Source organism: Gaeumannomyces tritici, assembly GCF_000145635.1.
Source record: "Gaeumannomyces tritici R3-111a-1 unplaced genomic scaffold supercont2.7, whole genome shotgun sequence".
Lineage (NCBI taxonomy): Eukaryota > Fungi > Ascomycota > Sordariomycetes > Magnaporthales > Magnaporthaceae > Gaeumannomyces > Gaeumannomyces tritici.
The window spans coordinates 1,250,907-1,269,128 of record NW_008804551.1 but is presented as its reverse complement, the minus strand read 5'-3'; the positions used below and the strand labels follow the sequence as shown (position 1 = coordinate 1,269,128).

Sequence of the window (18,222 nt, the reverse complement as noted above, 5' to 3'; positions counted from 1 at the left end):
GGTCAATGCAGGGCGACGTTGGCCAGCCGCGGGACGTGGGGTGCCTGGCGTGGCATGTTTGCCTGCTATGTGGTGTGTATGCCTAGGTATATGCTGAGAAGCGATATACCGGAATACGACTTGTCGTTTCCGGATGTTGGGTCAACTGAGCTGGGCTGGGCTGGGCAGGAAAAAGAAACGAGGAAAAATGTGGTGGGCAGGACGGACAGGGGGTGTGCGAAGGCGTGGGGATCGACAAGAGACAGCTGCAGGCTCGCTGGTAGGCTGCCCACCACCCACTTTCCTCCCACAGCGGCCCAAAACAGCAAAAGCGCAAAAAGTGCAGAAATGAGAGGGGGATGAGGGAAAAGGGAATAGCAAACACAACGTCATGGGCTGTTTTGTGGGGGCCAATTGTGCCATGATCTACCGGCCGGGTCCGGCCCAAGTCGCCTTACCCGTCTTTCTCCTCATGTATACTCTGTAAGTAAATACATGGAGGATAAGAAGAAACCACGCCAAAAAAAAAAAAAAAAAAATGTCGTCTGGGTTCATGTCGCCATCCTCCCTGCCGAGTTTGTCCCGCCCTGCGACCCACAACATACACGAGCTGCAGCTCGCCAGCAGGACGGGTGGGCACACAATGGGACAGCACAGGAAAACATGGAAAAGCAAATTATGTACCTGCCTAGGTACCTACACCTACCTATGCAGCAGACGGAAGGCCCACTCGGTCAACATGAACATGAACACTCTCTCCCACTTGAGGAGCGTTATATTCCGCCGCGTCTGCCCATGTCTGTTGTTATAAGACTTCCACGTTGTACACCGTCTTGTATACATTCCCGGTACTCGTCTCCACGCTGTACGGACAAGGCCAACTCGGGAGTATTCGCCAGGTAGCTGCCGGAGCTCGAATCGGGTTGAATCACGTATGGACAAAGTATACCAAAGCAAGGCTGTTGGGCAGCAAGCAAGCTGGGCCGGGAGAGGATGGCAAAACAAAAGCAACTCCGGAGACAAGACCACATGTTATCAAAGGCCGAAAAAAGGGGGAGGAAAAAAACACGCAAGGAGGAGTTGTGGTGGCCTTGGTCACATCAAGTCACTGTCCCAAAGACGAGAGACAGAACCCGCCCCCCAGAGACAAAAGCCGAGAGAGGAAGGCCGAGCCTATTCCTGCCCTCTCCTACACGCAGGTAGCCTCGCAAACCCACCTCCCACCTCCCACCAACCAACAAAGCATCACGATACGTCAAGGTAGGTAGGTGTGTATGCACAACTCACCTGATACAACACCCCACGCTCTCAGAGCAAGAGCGCAAGCGGCTGGCGGTGGCATGCAAGCCCGCCCTTAACACAAGACGCCCATGGATCCCCCTCCTCCTCCTCCTCCTCCTGTCTCCCCTGTCACGTTCTGTCCTGCCGCCACCCGTTTGTGCCGTTGTCATCCAACGTGGGGGTGACAGCAGCCCTAAAACCTGGATTTCCTTATCAAGCTCCTCCCTTGCATGCTTCACACATACATCTGCCGAGCAATAACGTCTTTTTAACGGCCGTACTATTGCATCGTCGGGGATTCTTCCTTATCCATCTTTCACTTCTACTTGGTCCTCATATGGCCTCCCCTCCTCTTTGCTCATCCAAGCTCTTGGCGGGCTGACAAATGCCTGACTGGCAAGATGGACGGATACGTTCCCCCTCCTCCTTCACGGCACTTCGCACCAGGGTGGTTGTTCTTTTGTTTTTCATCATTGCTTTTCCTCTCCGCCATGACGTCAGTATATATCTTGAGGTAGGTATCCATTTATTCAAAGCCGGCAATAAAAACCAAATGTCCTACACGCGCCCGAGATCTGACCCTTTTTGGAGGGAAGCTTTCATGCATGGCCAGGCTCTATAAACCTGCAGCTTGCTGGAATGTCAAACAAGAAATAAAGCAAGACATGAAAGAAATCGCGGAATGGAGGATATGGAAGAAGAAACAGTAGGGGAGAACGAGAAGCGGGTCATCAAGGAATAAGAATAGGTGGATATAATAGGACAGCCCTCTCCCCCATTTCCCCTTATACAGCCCTGGTATGAACCAAAAAGATAGCCCCCGTCCCGCTTGGATTTTCGACACCTTCTATCTGAAGCGGGCCCTGCACCGTCCCATGACCTCTCCTTGACAGACCAGCTCGGCACTGAACTCGGATCCGTCGAGCGTCAGGTAAATATCAAAGTACACCCTGTAAAAGGTTCCTTGTGGTGTGTCCATGCGCTCAAAGTCCTTCTCAAGGTTCTTACGCGAGAGATCAGAGGTGAGCGTGACAACCTCCTTGATGCCTACGATTCCGGAGCACAAAAGGTCAGTCTTTCATCCCCCAAGGTCTGCCATTCAACAGGAAAAGAAAACTTACGGGGATCCTTAGTGTATTCCGGGCACACGTCATCGTCACACGCATACAGTATGTCCTCGTACATGAGGGTGGCGCCCGGTGCGACCTGGCGGAAGAAGGAGACCTTGACGGGCTCGCCAATCTTGACCTTCTGGCCCTTTTGCACAAAGATCTGGCGCGTGAACTTGCACCTGTCCTTTCCGTCCAGCGAAGGCACACGGTACGCCTCGGGGTGGTAACCCTCCTTGAAGGGCTGCAGCGTCGCCATCAGGTAGTGCCTGCGCGCCACACGGTGCGTGATGACCCGCTCCGTGATTCCCGCCGTGACGGCACCCTTGACGATGGCAGCTACCGAGTCCATGGGCCGGACGACCTTGGACTGGAACTGAGGCGGCACGTGGAGCTTGATCTGCTGGAAAAGGTACTCAGACGCACCGAAACCACCGACGACCAGGATGTTCTGCAGCGTCCGGTTCTGGGCCTGGATGGCGATGATCTGGTTGCGCACCAGCTCCAGAATGCGGTTGACGACGGGCTCGAAGCACTGCAGGATCTCCTCGTTGGTGAATGTCATATAGCCTTCCTCGATGCCGGCCTCGGGGAACTCGGCCTCGATGCCCACGTCGACAGCCCACTTCTGGCCGTTGTTACGGAAATCGGCCTTGATCCTGTTCTCGAAATCCATGATGCACTTGGCGTACACACGCCCTGCCGTCTTGGACCCGTCGGGCAGCTTCATTTTGCGGATCTTGGTGCGCAGGATGTTGCTGAAGTTGCGGTTCAGCGCCGTCGAACCGCACGAGTCACCCGAACCAGCCGTGCACTCGGCCACGGTGAAGGGGTTCTCGTCCTCGACCTCATATGCGATCAAATCAACGGTGCCACCACCGCAGTCGACAATCAGCACCGCGTCGTGCACCTTCAGGTTTAGCAGGCCAGCCTTGGAGCAAAAGAGCGAGGCAGCCTCGGGCTCGCTGACTAGTGTCAACCTGTTGTCGTTCTCGTCGCGCAGGAACCCGGCCTGAATGGCGGCAGCCCTGGTCGCCGCCTTGCCCGCATCGTTCCAGATGGCGGGCACCGTCAGGTAGTAGCGGATGTTGCGCTCTTCGCGGTTGAAGACCTCGCCGAGCGTTTTCTGGAGCGCCGATCGCATGGCCTGGCGCAGCTTGAATAGGTAATCGGCCGCTACATCGATCTCCGACTTTCCGGGCGGCAGGGGCGGCAGGTTGATGGGGTCGATGTACGTGTTGCCCGAAAGCATCAGCTGGAGCTTGAACCACTCGACCTTCTGCACTCCGGGCTTGGGGTATCCGGTAGGGGCCAGGGCATCGGCGATATCGGGGCCCCAGCCCACCACCTTTTGGTACTGGTCATAGTAAAGGACGGTGGGAATCTACGGAAGGAGTGGTTTGGACCACACCGTCAGCTTCTGCAGGCATATCGGTTATGGCAACGCCGGCGCTTGGGTCCTGGCGGTGGTGCCGACAAGAGGCACGGGAACTGACCTTTTGTTTTGTGTACGAACCGGCGCCAGGCCATTCGGTAATGATGTCCTCCTTCGCCTCGTTGTTGGTCGCGAAAGCGAAAGCCACACCAGAAAACGTAGTGCCCTATGCAGGATCGGGGATGGGCAGGGTCAGCGAATGAGGAGGAGAAAGCGGGAGCAGACATATCAAGGACGAAAGCAAAACATACAAAATCAATTCCGACAATCAGCTGGGCCTTGCTCCTGCTGTTGCCCTCGACCTCGGCAGCGGGATTCCTGCCATAGGCGGCGGGCATGGGCATGTTGCCCTGGGGCTGGGGAGGGCCCGGCGGGGGGTAGCCGGCGGCGCCAGCATAGCCCGGAGGGGCGTTGGTCATGGGCGGCGGGCCACCCATGGGCGGAGGGTAGCCGGTGACGCCGCCGGGGGCGCCCGTGTTGATCGGAGGAGGCCCGCCAACCATTTGGGACGGCGGAGTGCGGGTTGGGCCTTGGTTGGTCAGGGGGCTGGTGCGGCCGAGGGGAGGTGCCGGGCCGCCGGGCTGGGGCGGGTAGTTTGCCGTGTAACTAGGCGGGCGGGGGCCGGCGCCTGGGTGATTCATTCCAGCAAGGCTCTGCTGCGACGACGAGGACTGGATCGAGGGCGCTGGCCCGGGACGGACGGGGAAGACTGGCGGCAGTTGTGGTGGACCGGACGAGTTCGGCGGGATGGGAGGAGGGGGAGGGGTATTCGGGTGGTGTTGTTGGTGTTGTTGCTGCTGCGGAATTTGCTGGTGCGACGTTGGGGCCTCGGGGCCTTGTATGCTGGCTGTGGATCGTCGTTTACCAAAACCCAAGGCTTTGAAGCGCGAGTTCATAGAACTCATATGGAACGGGGCGCCGACGAGGAGGGGAATAGAAAAAAAAAGAAAAAAAGAAAGAGGACGGAAGAAAGGGCACGGCGAGACAGGCGAGATTAATTGAGCTTAGGTAGGACCTGAGGGGACCTAAGCCCAAGGGGGTGCGCGTCTGATGTGAGGTGTCGGCTGGAGAAAAAGGCGGGTGAGCAGGCCCAAGAGGCTGGCGGGCTGGGGGCCGATAAGCAGGGTCCCTTCGCAGGACAGGCGCCGGGACCAGGACGAGACTCAAGGCGGCGAAGGAGCAGAGAGGGGTGGAGGACGATAAGGGAGGGGTGGCAGCGCGCGAGTAAGCGGGGGGCCAGGCAAGTGTGAGGTAGCGACGGCAGCAGAGGCAGGAGCAGCTGGATGCGACTCCCGGATGTGGTAGCAGTAGTAGGAGCAGTAGCGGTGGTGGTGGTAGTGGTGGTAGGTAATACTGGGTGACTGGGTAGGACTCCGGTGGACTGTGGACTTCTCGTTGACTGCAGGCTGGCTGTGGACTTGTGGAGGAGACGGGCGGTGCGGGCGCAAACGTGTGCGATTTCTGCACCGACGACGAGAGGGGCTCTAGGTGAGCTGGCCGATGACGGGCGACGTAGGACTTTTTTTCCTCGTGTATTTTTTTCTGCTTGAAAAATCGCTTGGTTTTCGCCCAAGTCCTACCAGGCAAACGTCGTTGGCAGGAGGGACACAGCCAGCGCAGCACTGCGCGAGACCCCAGGGAAGCGGCAGGCGTGGGCTGCGCTAGAGGTGGGCTGGGGGGCTCCAAATTGGGCTCAGCCGAAAGAGCTAGAGTGGGGCTGCTGGCTACGGCGCCGCTGTGGTGCGTACTGTGCGGGTTGGACTGTACGTGTCCCGTGTGCTTGTCTGGAGATAGCGCTGGGGAAAGGCTAATTGCTGCCCAGCGACTCAAACGGCCGGAATTCACAAGACCCAGGACCAAGGATCCAGGCCCCAGAACTCAGGACGTGCTTTGTTACTGTCTCTGTCCCCAGGAGGACCCACTGTCGGTTTTCAGTTGCCGAAGCGCTCTTGACCGTCAAGGAGCAGCGGCGGGCTGCAAAAGCACAGTATTGGCAAGGCTCACAAGCCGTTTCGGGCTGTAAATGCGGTGTGGAATCAAGGCTTTTTCCGATGGAGGGGCAGCCACCCCTGCTGCTGGCTGAGGGCCGGACCCGATCCCAGCTTTGCACGCCAGTGCGCCAGCTGACAGCGCTACCAAGCTCCAGGCGCATAAGGCTGAGGCAGGCCAACAGACTGGTGTGCGTGCCGTGCATCCTCCCACAGGCGGTGGAGAAGAGGAGGGAAGTTGGGTGTGCGTGCTTGGGAAAACAAGGGAAGGGAGAGGAGAAGTAGGGAGGGAGGGGCAAGCGTCCAGGTGCCTAGTGTCGTGGTCGTGTTGGTCAGGAACATGGTTGCACGGCTCGATCAACACGGCAACTGTTGCAGACTTGCTCGTCTCGATAATCTGAGCCGTCGTGGACGTTTCCCTTCAGACCAAAGGGCGGAGACTGTCGGGCTGGAGTCCAGGGGCAGTTAACCACACTTGGCAACACACCAACCGTCGGACACATTCTCTAGCCAGGGTCAAGACCCGGGCATCCTCTGCTCAGCCTTTCCAGGCAATCCTGATTGCTGCCAGATCCCATACCAATCCCTGGAGATTCGGAGAACTTCCGCGCTGCTTGGAATCAAGCGTCACTGCGGCAAGCAACGTCGTATCAGCCCAAGACGTGCCCCTTTGGATCATCAGCATGCTGGTCTCGACCCCCCGGTCGCATGGCAGCGCGAGCTGTTGTCCATCTGACGGGGGGCCCACCTGCTTCTCCAGGGGCACAACTGAACTGGGTCACAGTGCGAATTTGTCACCGAGAAAGCTAAGGTAGGGAGGGTTCCGAAAAGCCGGCCATTCATTCGCTAGCTACACGTGTTCTCTCAAGTCTTTGTTTCCTACCGCTCCTCCAAGACCGATTTTCTTTGAAGCTGTTCTCCCCTCGCCTCCCTTCCCCCGCGCATGTGCGGCGCAGGCGCCAGGTGACGGCGGAAAGAGGCGATCCGAAAGACAACGTGGGATGGGGGCAAAGGACGGACAATGAATGACATGCTCTAGCAGTGCAGCCATCATCCCCCGCCCCATGCATGGAAATGTGGGATTCCATTCTGCGTCGGACTTGCCTACCGTTGTATTATTACATAGGCCAAATGTGAACCGGGGCCGGCGTCAGCAATGTATTTGATAACGCCAACCTACACAGTAGCCCCGCCTCTGCTGTATGGAGTTAGCAACCCTGAACTGAGCGGCATGGAAAGGACCAGACAGAGGCCAACGGGCGGGCGGTGGGGTTTCCGTCGTGAGCGGGCCAAATTGCGGGGTGGTTTCTGAGGGAGATCAATTCTCTGCACGCTTACGGGGATTCCTAGAGCTCGGCTCTCGTGGCCATTCATCAATCGAACAGGCCACATAAAGAAAGGGTGGCTGAGCTGACAGATCTCTCAGCTCGTCCGAAAAGTACAGTCGTAAAACACCACCCTGCTGTCCAATCAAATAGACGGACCGTGCCGCGGAGGTATTAGAATCGTGGAAGGCTGGCCCAAAGGAGAGAGGAAAAGCTGCCGCTCAGCCGCATGCCGGCCCCTTCGCTGGAAGCTGGCCGGGTCGACGGGCGAGGCATGCTGGCTGGCATGCTGGAAAGCCGTCCTCCAGGCACATTATCCGAAACGTCTCTTTCCCCATTTTTTTTCGACTGCCGACCATGTCCTAGGGCTCGCGTGGCCCCAAGTCTTCAAAGCCTCCTGAAACCTGGCAGGGGGCTTGATTTTGGTGCGGGCCATTTTCTTCCATCCCAACTTTGCCATGACACTTTTGACGCGGAAACCCTCTCAGGAACAGGTCCCCTCAACTATCACACGACACCTCAGATCCCCTCAAGCCGCATCCTTGCCAAACGCAACACCCCCGGCCCCCGCTCTCCGTCCTGTTTGGCCCGCAGCTTTCAAGCTCCCAGGTCTCCTCTGCCTTGCCGAGATTTCATCGTCCAGGCCTTGGTCGGCCAAGTGTCTAAACCCCATGCCGTTAGCAGCGAAGCCGGGCATGTTTGGTGAGGATCCCGCCGAGGCTGGCTTTTTTTTTTTATCCCCCCAGCGCACCTGCCATCTCATCCTCACGTGGTGAAGTCCCGCGGCAGGAATGTCTGGGCACGGACATGCCCGAACTCTCGCTCGCGTCTTGAGAGGATCATGCAGACGCGTTTCTGCGGCGTCCAATGTCCTCTATTCGTCCCGGGAGTCGGGGGAAACCTCGTCCGCGGGGGGAGACGCAAGGCCATGCAGGCACTTCGGACGCGCATCATTGCCCGTATCGTCCATCTGCCTACCTATACAAACGCCCCTCCCGTCCGTCAGCGCACCCCCTGTGCTGGTGACAAAACAGCTTCTCTCAGCCGGCTCAATGCATTGCTCAGCCAGGGCGCCGAGTTGCCTACTAGTACAAAGCAACACCGATGTGGCCGTCTAGGCTCCGTAGGGACCCTCCCATCGTCGATGCAAGACCATCTGCCGCCCAGGGGGTCTCGTTCAAAGACGGGGGAAGTCGCGAGCTTGGGGGACACAAGCTCGGCTACCCACCAGGTCTGTGTCTTGTAAGTTGTTTACCCGGAAAAACAAGTCTCCACCCTCGCGCGTTTCGAATCCTCACACAGGATTTGGTAGGCTGGTGTTGTTTCCGCCGGGTGCGGGTGCCCTGCTACTGCCTCTGCCTCGCGGCGACCTACGTTGCGGCCGTTGAGAGTCTATGTCGCGTGACCTTGTTTCCGAGATGGTATTTTGTGGGTGCTCCTAGACTTGGCCTGGAACATTTCCTGTGCATAATCTCTTCCACCGAGTCGACCCTGCTCTGGAGCGACTATACAGTTATCCTCGTCTCCCCCTTGTTTGTCTGTAGTTTCTCTCGTGGCTACATCTTGTGCGTCATCTGTGTGCTTCTTGGTGTCCCTGCCCTGCAGGTCTTTGTGTGTCTAAACCCCTGAAACCAGTAACTTCGTCCAACATCCAAAAGAGCATACAGGCGTACAGATAATCGCATCAGAGGAATGGCTCGAAGTTGGAAGGACACGGAGATGCTCAAATTCTGCTAAACATCCGAGCGCTCGCTCCTTCATATTTGCGGAATAGTCAAATAGTGCTCCCTAATGACCAGACCAGAGAGGAAACCTGCCGGGTGAAAGCAAGAACCTATCAGACATATGATAGAGCTCTGAACAGGCATGTTTTACCAGGTCAACCTCGCAGTCCTAGCCACTGGTAGCGCCTACCTGCTCTATAAGCAATGGAAGGTCCAGCCCCGTGAGCCAGCACCAGTCCCCCTATTACAGCACCGGGATGTCCAGGACCCCGAGTCTCTGCCGTCGGCAACGGCCGCGGCCTCCAAGTTCAAGTACGACTTCTTCGTGGCATACGCGCTGGCCGTGGCTGCGGACTGGCTGCAGGTAAAGCACCTAAGCACGCACCCCAGGCAGGGGGAAACGATAGAAACACGAAGCCAAGCCCTCACTGACGAGAATAAAACAAAAAAAAACGCAGGGACCATACATATACGCGGTGTACAAGTACGAAAAGCGCCTCCCGGAGCGGCACGTCGCCCTCCTGTACGCCACCGGCTTCGCGGCCGGCGCCCTCTCGGCCGGCGTGGCGGGCGCCCTGGCGGACCGGCACGGGCGGCGGGCGGCGTGCCTCGCCTACTGCTTCGCCTACGCGGCCGCCTGCCTGTCGGTGCTGTGGGGCGGCGGCGGCGGAGGCGGCGGCGGCGGCGATCTCGTCGTCCTGCTGCTGGGTCGCGTGGCGGGCGGCGTCGGCACCACGCTGCTGTGCAGCGCCTTCGAGGCCTGGATGGTGTCGGAGCACCGCGCGCTCGGGGACGGGGCGCGCGCGCTGCTGCCGCTCGCCGACGTGCTCCGCGCCATGACGGCGCTCAGCTGCGTCGTAGCCATAGTTTCCGGCATCGCGGGCGACGTGTTGGTCTCGGCCATGGGCGGCGCGCGGACGTGGCCGTTCGTGGCGGGGGTTGGGTCCTGCGCCGCCGCGGCTTGTTTTATGCTTAGGAACTGGGTACGTCGACGTGATCCCCTACCCTGCCCTGGTCACAAAGAGGATGGGTGGGTGATGTGCGGCTCTGGCACGGCATTGGAAATAGTTACAAACTAGGTCGTTACAGCGAGAAAACTACGGCACAGCGCCCGCCTCCAGCAGCGGCAGCGCACTCGGCAGCGTCACGGGTGGGCTTTCGGTCATGGTGCGGGACGCCAACATGTTCACGCTGGGGCTGACGACCTGCTTCTTCGAGGGGTCCATGTACCTCTTCATCTTCTTTTGGTCCCCCGCCCTCAAGTCCGCCCGCGACCGCGTCTCCACGGGCGGCGACCGGGCCGCCACGGAGCTGCCGTTCGGCCTGATCTTCAGCAGCTTCATGTGCTGCATGATGGCCGGGTCGGCCCTGTCCGGCCACGCCACCGCCGGGGGCCGGCGGGAGGCCGCGGCCGCGGTCCTGGCGGCGGCCGTGGTGGGCGTCAGCGCGTGCCTGTCGGCGGCCGTGGTGGCGGCGGGCCGCGAGTGGCTGCTCTTCTGGGTCTTTTGCGTCGTCGAAGCCTGCGTCGGCGCCTACTTCCCCAGCATGGGCCTGCTCAAGAGCGAGGCCGTCGAGGACGGGGTGAGGGGCCGGGTCTACAGCGTCATGCGGTTCCCGCTCAACGCCTTTGTGGTGGTGGCCCACGCGCTGGATGAGGAAGGTGGGTTGAGTAGCAGCAGCGGCGGCGGCGGTGGCGACAAAGAGATGGTTCTCGAAACCCTCCCCCTCCCTCTCTCCCTCCCCACGCCCTCCCCCCACCTGGCAGAGGCTCGGACGGACCTGGGACGAAACACTGACGAGCGGTCGTCTGTTCCCCAGGTGACATGCACCGCTTTAGAGTCTTTACCACGTGCGCGGCGCTCTTGATGGCATGCTCTTTTGTCATCAGGCGTAACTTTTTGAGCTGAGAGCGGGCAGGACGGCGGCTTGGTATCGTATCCCATATTGCTCACCACCATCGAACCGTGCGGGCGAGCCGGCAAGTTTCGGAGAGGCGAATACGTGGTACGCTACGTGGGAGGAATGGGTTGTCAAAGCTGGACCGGGGCCTGCAGTCTGACCGCTGGTGGCTAAGAAACAGCGTGGATCATCTGCAGGCCTCTGCGAGTGCTCAAGCCAGCCACATGGCAACTAGCCAGATGGAGCTGGGATGGAATGCGAGCCAGAGGGTCGTTGGAATAGAAACCCCTATAAGGCGCCTTACACACACGGTATAGCAATTTACCCTTGATTCCCAATGGCGACATCCAAAGGAAGCTAGGCTTTGGGCCAGTCGGGACGTTGCGCGGTGCCGTCCGAGATTGACGCCAGCTCCCACGAGCCGGGCGTCCAGATCCCCGTCGCGCGCACTGATCACACCGCTGAAGCAGACATGACACGGCGCCTGATTGCCAGCCCCCACAGCGTTCAGGGGCCCCCTGGGCTGACCCCCAACGGCACCCAATCCCGTTTGCGGGAGCTCGCCGACGGGCCTGGTTAGATTGACCATCTCCAGATTTCCCCAACGATTCCCAGGATAGCACCCAGGATTGGGGAAGGGGGAGAGGGAGGAGGAGCCGTGATTTAATTTTGAATGTCCGACTCGACTTTATCCAAATCCCACAAGTGTCTTGTTTCCCTTGTTCCCGTGCTATTTGTTCAATTCGAAGTCGTCTGTTATTCCCCATTCTCTCCGTGACGCGGCGTGATACCCCTTGTTTTTTTCTCATCGTACGTGCGCCTTCATCCCACGTCGTCTGCCGCTGGCGGTGCTCCCGTCCGACCACGACTAGGTTTCAGGAGACAGGAGACAAGAGACTGGAGCAGATAACAGCTCCTCTTTCTCAGTTCCTATGATAGACGCCAGACGGACCTAGACCAACGCCTTCTTTCTTCGCTGCGCATTCAATCCTCTCGACGGCGCTACTTTGGGCCCCTATCCTGTCCTCGCGCTCTTTGTTGCGTCACTGAGCAGGAAAAAACCCTGGAATAGCTGCCCTCCATCCGATAACAAGAGCCGGCGCCGCACCCACCACGTCGCCCTCGACTTGTCCAACGCTCTCATATCACATATAATTCAAGGACTGGCGGCTCCCCCGTCACAAAGAGCCTGGGGCAATTCCTTTTTGCTCTCACGGGTGGAACGATCAGCCAGCCGGTCCAGCCTCGGCCGGGTACTTACATGGTTGCCGCTGTCCGAGTCCTGGCGACTATCTGACGGCTAGGTGGGCAGCAGGCGACCTGCCAATCTCAATACCCAACCCAACGGCTCAAGCCCAAGTGCCAATCTTTCGGCGAGCAGCTCCGCAGTCGAATCGGCAAAGACCCGCACTTTGGTGGCCATCCGCGCCGACGGAGCCGAAGGCCAGCCACGAAAAGAAAAATAAAAGAAATTGAGTGCAGCCACCAGGGCGGCGCAATTCGCGACATGGCCATGCCGCCGATGGCGTCTCCTGCGGGAGCTTCTCCCAGCCCGAGGGGAAATTCGCGCAGTGGTAGCCCCGGCAGCGGGCAGAGAGGCGCCAGCCCGCAACAGGGGGTTCGGGTGGTGGAGGGGAGAGTTCGGAAGCAGCAGGACGAGCGAGGAGCTGGAGACGACGCGCGCGGGAGCCATAAAACCCTCGCGCCCGCCTCCGCCGACAGGGACGCCGACGACCAGGAATCTAGGAGCAACAGCCGAGGCAAGCAGTCGCTCAACCTGCTTCGAATCGTCTCTCTGGCCTTCCTCCTGCTTGCCTTAGTAAGTCTCTCGATTTCTTTGACCAATCTCTATGCGTCACCTTTCCGTTTCTTCTGTTCCACCCCTGCCCCTGGTTCTGCGCTGCGTCCTGTCCTTTCGACTGTCAGTTCTCAGTCAGCCCATCTCCGTCCGCCTTCCCGGGGCCCCTCTTGTTCGTCACCTGCACACGCGCGGCATGCTTCCCACAATCTTGAGAGTGGCTGGACGACCAAACTGTGGGTGAGCTGGGCCGCGCTGTGGTTGGGGGTTTCCTGCCCCGCGTTTTTCCTGCCCCGCACGCGACCACAGGTCCCGCCACGGCGGGCTCACCCCTTCTCCAGTTACCCCTCAATCCCCATCAAGAGCACGCCAGGGCCCGCTTGGCCTTGGTGTTTTGCAGCCTACCTTGCCTTGCTGAAGACGTCATGTGCTCAATCCCTCAAGTACCTCAAGTGCCTCAATTACCTCAGCCTTTCCCTTGACGTGCTCCTTTTCTTTTCTGCCCCCATTGTCTCCTTCCCAACGCATGTCCCGACCGGTCTCGTGTGCTTCTCGTCACCCCTCCTTCCTTGGCTTCACCTGTGTGTGCATTCCCCCCAAGCCTTGGGTGCTGACCAACGGGCTCTCCTTCCCCGTCGCCAGGGTCTCCAGCTTGTGCTACCACGCGACGCCAAGCTCCAGTACTCGTCTATATTAGAGGGCCACTCCTTCCTCCGCGCAGCCCACTCGCCTGCTGTCCACGTTGGCCTTTCGGAGCCAGAACCCGTGTGCGAAAACAAACCGTTCCCAACACATCCCCCGACCTCACGGCCGCTCACAATGGCTCTCGCCGAGGAGACCAAGCGCATAGTCGGCTCGTTCGACCTCTCGGACGCCGACTTGAACACGGGCGTCAAAGAGTTCTTGCGTCAGATGGGTAAGCTCTTCCGCATGCCCGCCGGTGTCATGGCCTCGGCCCTGGGTCAATGCGCCAACGGCCACGCACCAGCTAGCTTTGGGATTTTGGGTTGCTGACACCTCATAAATTTAGACGAGGGACTGAAGAAGGATGGAACTAGCCTCAGCCAGATCCCTACCTACGTCACCGCGGTCCCCAAGGGCACCGAAAAGGTACGTTTGCCATGCTGCGAGGGCGCAAAACTATCGCCAACCTGCCAATGCCTAAACTAACTCTTGTGTCCGCGCCAGGGACTGTACATGGCCGTCGATCTCGGCGGCACTAACTTCAGGGTGTGCTCGGTCCTCCTCAAGGGCGACAACACGTTTGAGCTCACCTCGACCCCAGTCGCCATCCCCAAGCACCTCATGACGGCGCCCAAGGCAGAGGACCTTTTCGCTTTCCTCGCCAAGCAGATCGAGCTGTTCCTGAAGGAGCACCACAAGGACCACTTCGAGAAGCAGGTCCGCAGGCGCATGACCCGGAGCGCCGAAGAGGGCTTCCGTAATGAGGAGGTCTACCGCCTGGGCTTCACCTTTAGCTTCCCCGTCGACCAGATAGGCATTAACAAGGGCTACCTGATCCGGTGGACAAAAGGTTTCGACATCCCCGACGCGGTTGGCAAGGATGTCTGCGCTCTTCTGCAGGACGAGATCGACAAGCTGCACCTGCCCGTCAAGGTGGCTGCCCTGGTCAACGACACCGTCGGCACCCTCATGGCCCGCTCCTACCTGTCGCCGGGCGACAAGGGCGCCGTCCTCGGCGCAATCTTTGGCACCGGCACCAACGGCGCCTACATCGAGAAGCTTGACAACGTTAAGAAGCCGCTCAAGGGCCAGTATGACAACTCTACCGGCGACATGATCATCAACGCCGAGTGGGGCTCGTTCGACAACCAGCTGAACGTGCTGCCCAACACCCCGTACGACCAGAAACTTGACAAGGACAGCAACAACCCTGGCGTCCAGATGTTTGAGAAGCGCGTCTCAGGTATGTTCTTGGGCGAGATTCTCCGCCTGGCAATCCTGGACATGAACAAGGGCGGCAAGGGGTCGCTGTTCTCAACAGCAACCATCGAGTCCACCGCTCCCATCTTTAAGCAGTGGGGCGTGGACAGTGCCATCATGTCGGTCGCGGCTAAGGGCGATCTCGGCGTGCTCCGCGACGAGATCAAGAAGATCGGCGTCTCGGAGTGCACGCTCGAGGAGGCGGAGGCGTTCAAGGCTGTGGCTGATGCCATTGGCCGGCGAGCCGCCCGTCTTTCCGCCATTGCTGTCGCCGCCATCGTGCTGCAGACGGACAGGCTGAAGGACCTTCCCGCGGGCGACACTCTCGACGTTGGCGTTGATGGCAGCTTGATCCTATACTACCCTGGCTTCCGTCACATGATTTTCGAGGCGTTCAGGGCCATCGATGGCGTCGGCGAGAAGAATGCGGATCGCATCACGATTGAAAAGGCAGAGGATGGCTCTGGAGTCGGCGCCGCTCTCATCGCCCTCGTGGCGGAGGGAATGGAGCAGGCTTGATCAACGGACTGAATGTTTTTTGTATGGGTTGCTCTTTATGAAATATATCTGGCGCTGGGGAAAAGGGGCATGGGAACACATGAGAACCACGGGCGCGCCTCTAAACGGGGCGGCAGCAATCAAGGCGGCTAGCCTGGGCTGAGCTGGCAGGAGACCATTTTTGGAACCAGGTTTTTGACGAATAGTAATGGAAGCGTCTCTTTTACCAACACTTCTTGGCCTATCAGTAACCCTGTCTGCGCCTGGCAGCAGACACCACACGCACCTTTCCCATCGCTGTACCTATAGCCTCCCGCTCGGTGGGCAACCTATGGATATGCACATACAGTATATGGTCTTGCCATAAAATTATCTATTCTTGACCTTTTCAACACAAAGTAACTTCCCTGCATACATCTTGTATCGCGTCGAATTCAGACTCTGCGCGGTAGCATCATATATGTCGAACCGGAGTGCAGCAGCCGAATTTGCGCTCCTGAGACCTCTCGCATGTGGAATGGACACAAAGGTCAGAAGCTGACGCCATATCTGCATTCAAATTCAAGACAAGGCGTGCTTTATCCTCTACAATGAATCTCAATTCCGAAGTCCCAAGTCGCTTTCTAGATCCGGGAGGCGGTGCGACCGGGGATTTTAGGTCTAGTACATGCGTGAGAGAGGTGGCATGAAAAAACAGGCAAGGTACAAAAATGGCTTGCCCCTCCCCGGGAACGACTTCGAACGAAGGCGGAATACAACGATGGATGAGGGCTAGTAGTGTTAAAGGTCGAAAACATGAGCTGAAAAACGACAAATGGAAGGCTCCCTCCCACCCCCGTCAGCTCCCAAACGCGGCGGCGGGGTACGACCGGTCCTTGCGCTTCTTGCGGGCCGTCGAGCTGCTTCTCGAGCTCGTGTGCGACGCCCCGCCATCCTCGCCCGCCGGCGCCGGGACGTCCAGCAGCCCCGGCGTGGTGGTGGCGGCAGCGCGCTCGGCGGCGGCGGCGACCACGTCGGCGGGCAGGTCGTTCCAGTCCATGTTGGGGCGGCGGTCCTGGAAGCACAGGGCCTGGGCGGACGCGGGCGTCGTGGTGCCGGATGCGGATCCGGCGGCGGTGGGCGCCTTGGTTGACAGCGGGGAGGGGCGGCGGGCGGCTGCTGCTGCTCCTGCTGGTGGTGCTGGTGGCGGTTCCGCAGCCGCGCTGGGAGGTGGCGGTGGTGGCGGTGCCGCAGCAGCAGCAGCAGCAGCAGCAGCAATGGCGGCGGCGACTCCGCCCAGGGGCCGGCGGACGACCCAGGCGGTGTCGGGGCGGAGTTTGAGGTAGTAGCCCTTGACGGGCTCGCCGGCGGCGCGGGCGAAGCCGCGGGCGGCGTACCAGCGCAGGCCGTCCTCGTTGTCGGTCCAGACGTGGGCGAAGAGGTCCGAGATGCGCCAGCCGGCCGCGGCCGCGGCGCCGCCGGGGCTGTTGACGGCCTCGGCGTGGGCCACGACAGCGTCGAGTGCGGACGCGGCGAGGCCGAGGGAGCGGAAGGGGGAGAGGAGGGTGAGGGACTGGATGTAGAGGGCGTATCTGCGCTGCTGCTGCTGCTGCTGCTGCTGCTGGCGCCCATTCTGTTGTTGGGTGTTGTTGTCTTCACCGGCCGTAAAGGGCGAGGGCTCGAGGCGGGCGATGAGGGAGCCGATGACCTTGGGCGGCTCGCCCTCGTCGGACCAGAGTATGACGCGCGAGAAGAGCCCTGACCCGGCCGGGTCGAGGACGCGAGCGTAGAAGGAGTCCGGGTAGTTGACGCACAGCAGGAGCGAGTTGATGCGCCGCAGCGGCGTGACGTGGGCCTCGGCCACGGGCGCCACCGTCGCCTGCGGGTGGGGCGTCGGCCACGACTCGGGCGCCCGGCACTCCGGGCCCGACACCGCCGCCACCGCCGCCGCCGCCGCGCCCGCCGCGGCCACGGCTGCCGAGTCCGGGCGGGTGGGGAGCCCGGCGGGGACGGCGGCGTGTGGAGGGGGTTGGTGGTGGTGTTGGGGCAGGGGTGGCGGAGGCGGGGGGTGTGCAGCGGCGGTCTTGCTGATGCTGCTAGTGCTGCTGCTTGCCGGCGGGGGTTGCGTGGCTGGTAATCCTTGGTTTCTTGGCCGGAAGAAGGAGAGGATCGAGGGCTGGTGACTGCCGCCGCCGCTACCACCACCACCACGGGAAGACATACCGAGGCGGGGGGTTGCAAAAGCAACGAGTATCCACAAGCAAAGGCAAAACAAGACAAAAACAAAACAGGGCAAGTATCTCCCGGGGTTGCTGCGTTTGTTTGGTCCGTCTCACTCGGAAAACAGCGGGAAAGGCGGGAAGACAGTCGAGTCAAAATCCGGGGGGGTTCAAGGCTGTTTTTAGAGGCCGTGGTGAAACCTGAAAACGTGCGTCTTGTTGCTTTTTTGTGATAGGTACCGCGAGGCCGGTTTCGTCAACTCAAAAATGAGCATGGAAACTCAAATAACCAAAAATTCGCATGGGGGGTACCTCTAGACTATGTGTGTTTCGGTCTCTCTTTGTTCGTTAGCCCAGCTGTCCTCAATGTTTTGCGCCGACTCGCTGGCCCGTCTCGACAGCTGCCGCCAGCGAGGCGCCAACCCAATCGCGTTCGATTCAATGCCCATTTCAATGGGTTAGAGAGCCAGGGGGCGGGCGGATCTCCCCGGCCGAGAGGCTGGAATTGGTCGAGGTCCACTTGGCTTTGAGCCAAAACAAACACGGCGGAAAATAACACAAGCTAATTAGCACATCAATTGAGTACATCACACTGATGCAGAGAGCACGCCATGTAGCCAGAGCCCGTCGGTTGTTTTTGAGCTGTGATTGCAAACAAACAGGGCGTGTGGAAAGATGGCCACTGGCTGGTGCCCGGCGGGTGGCCGCAGCCCAATAGAAATACAAATTGTCGAGAGCGTCACCTGGCTGGTTGCCATGTTCCACGGCGACATCTGATTCCTGAGCAAAGTGCAATAAAACCACCTGACATTGCCCAGGTTCTGGCTTGGAGCAGCCCGAGCAGCCCGAGCAGGAGCAGCATTCAGGCTTCCCGAACGCATACTTCCTCGCTTTGGACAATAATTTTTCGGGCGGTCAGGGCTTTCTGCCGCCTGCTAAGCTTATCGGCCAACGCGATAACAGGGGATGTGGGGCAGGCGCTCAGTGCTGGGGCCTGGCGCTCCACCCCTGCTCCGCGTCCGGGCAGGAGGTTCTTTAGGCGCT

The 18,222-nt window shown here is 59.7% G+C and overlaps 4 protein-coding genes across 4 annotated transcripts; 3 read left to right on the top strand and 1 right to left on the bottom strand.

Moving 5' to 3' along the window:
• Nucleotides 1–1,709: 1,709 nt before the first annotated feature.
• On the bottom strand, nucleotides 1,710–5,398 carry GGTG_11740 (hsp70-like protein). The gene is made up of 4 exons (XM_009229631.1): nucleotides 4,056–5,398; nucleotides 3,866–3,970; nucleotides 2,382–3,753; nucleotides 1,710–2,307 (listed from the first exon to the last, which is right to left on the bottom strand). The coding sequence occupies exons 1-4, from the start codon at nucleotides 4,707–4,709 to the stop codon at nucleotides 2,108–2,110; spliced, it is 2,331 nt and encodes a 776-aa protein (XP_009227895.1). The 5' UTR covers nucleotides 4,710–5,398; the 3' UTR covers nucleotides 1,710–2,107.
• Nucleotides 5,399–8,983: 3,585 nt separating this feature from the next.
• GGTG_11739 (hypothetical protein) lies at nucleotides 8,984–10,899 on the top strand (the record flags this gene model as incomplete). The annotated part of the gene is made up of 3 exons (XM_009229630.1): nucleotides 8,984–9,205; nucleotides 9,300–9,824; nucleotides 9,931–10,899. The coding sequence occupies 3 exons, from the start codon at nucleotides 8,984–8,986 to the stop codon at nucleotides 10,705–10,707; spliced, it is 1,524 nt and encodes a 507-aa protein (XP_009227894.1). The 3' UTR covers nucleotides 10,708–10,899.
• A 1,680-nt stretch (nucleotides 10,900–12,579) lies between these two features.
• GGTG_11738 (glucokinase) lies at nucleotides 12,580–15,390 on the top strand. Its single transcript, XM_009229629.1, has 3 exons — nucleotides 12,580–13,454; nucleotides 13,569–13,648; nucleotides 13,727–15,390. The coding sequence occupies exons 1-3, from the start codon at nucleotides 13,358–13,360 to the stop codon at nucleotides 14,999–15,001; spliced, it is 1,452 nt and encodes a 483-aa protein (XP_009227893.1). The 5' UTR covers nucleotides 12,580–13,357; the 3' UTR covers nucleotides 15,002–15,390.
• A 2,229-nt stretch (nucleotides 15,391–17,619) lies between these two features.
• GGTG_11737 (hypothetical protein) lies at nucleotides 17,620–18,217 on the top strand (the record flags this gene model as incomplete). Its single annotated transcript, XM_009229628.1, has 3 exons — nucleotides 17,620–17,635; nucleotides 17,796–17,822; nucleotides 17,997–18,217. The coding sequence occupies 3 exons, from the start codon at nucleotides 17,620–17,622 to the stop codon at nucleotides 18,215–18,217; spliced, it is 264 nt and encodes an 87-aa protein (XP_009227892.1).
• Between the last annotated feature and the right edge of the window lie 5 nt (nucleotides 18,218–18,222).

Excerpts from the sequence above, each read along its gene's own strand:
- GGTG_11738 (XM_009229629.1), top strand. The coding sequence starts at position 13,358 with ATGGCTCTCGCCGAGGAGACCAAGCGCATAGTCGGCTCGTTCGACCTC. Across the intron at positions 13,455-13,568 it reads AGAGTTCTTGCGTCAGATGG|ACGAGGGACTGAAGAAGGAT; the intron begins GTAAGCTCTTCC and ends TCATAAATTTAG. Across the intron at positions 13,649-13,726 it reads TCCCCAAGGGCACCGAAAAG|GGACTGTACATGGCCGTCGA; the intron begins GTACGTTTGCCA and ends TGTCCGCGCCAG.
- GGTG_11740 (XM_009229631.1), bottom strand. The coding sequence starts at position 4,709 with ATGAGTTCTATGAACTCGCGCTTCAAAGCCTTGGGTTTTGGTAAACGA. Across the intron at positions 3,754-3,865 it reads GTTCGTACACAAAACAAAAG|ATTCCCACCGTCCTTTACTA; the intron begins GTCAGTTCCCGT and ends CTCCTTCCGTAG. Across the intron at positions 2,308-2,381 it reads GGAATACACTAAGGATCCCC|GCATCAAGGAGGTTGTCACG; the intron begins GTAAGTTTTCTT and ends CCGGAATCGTAG.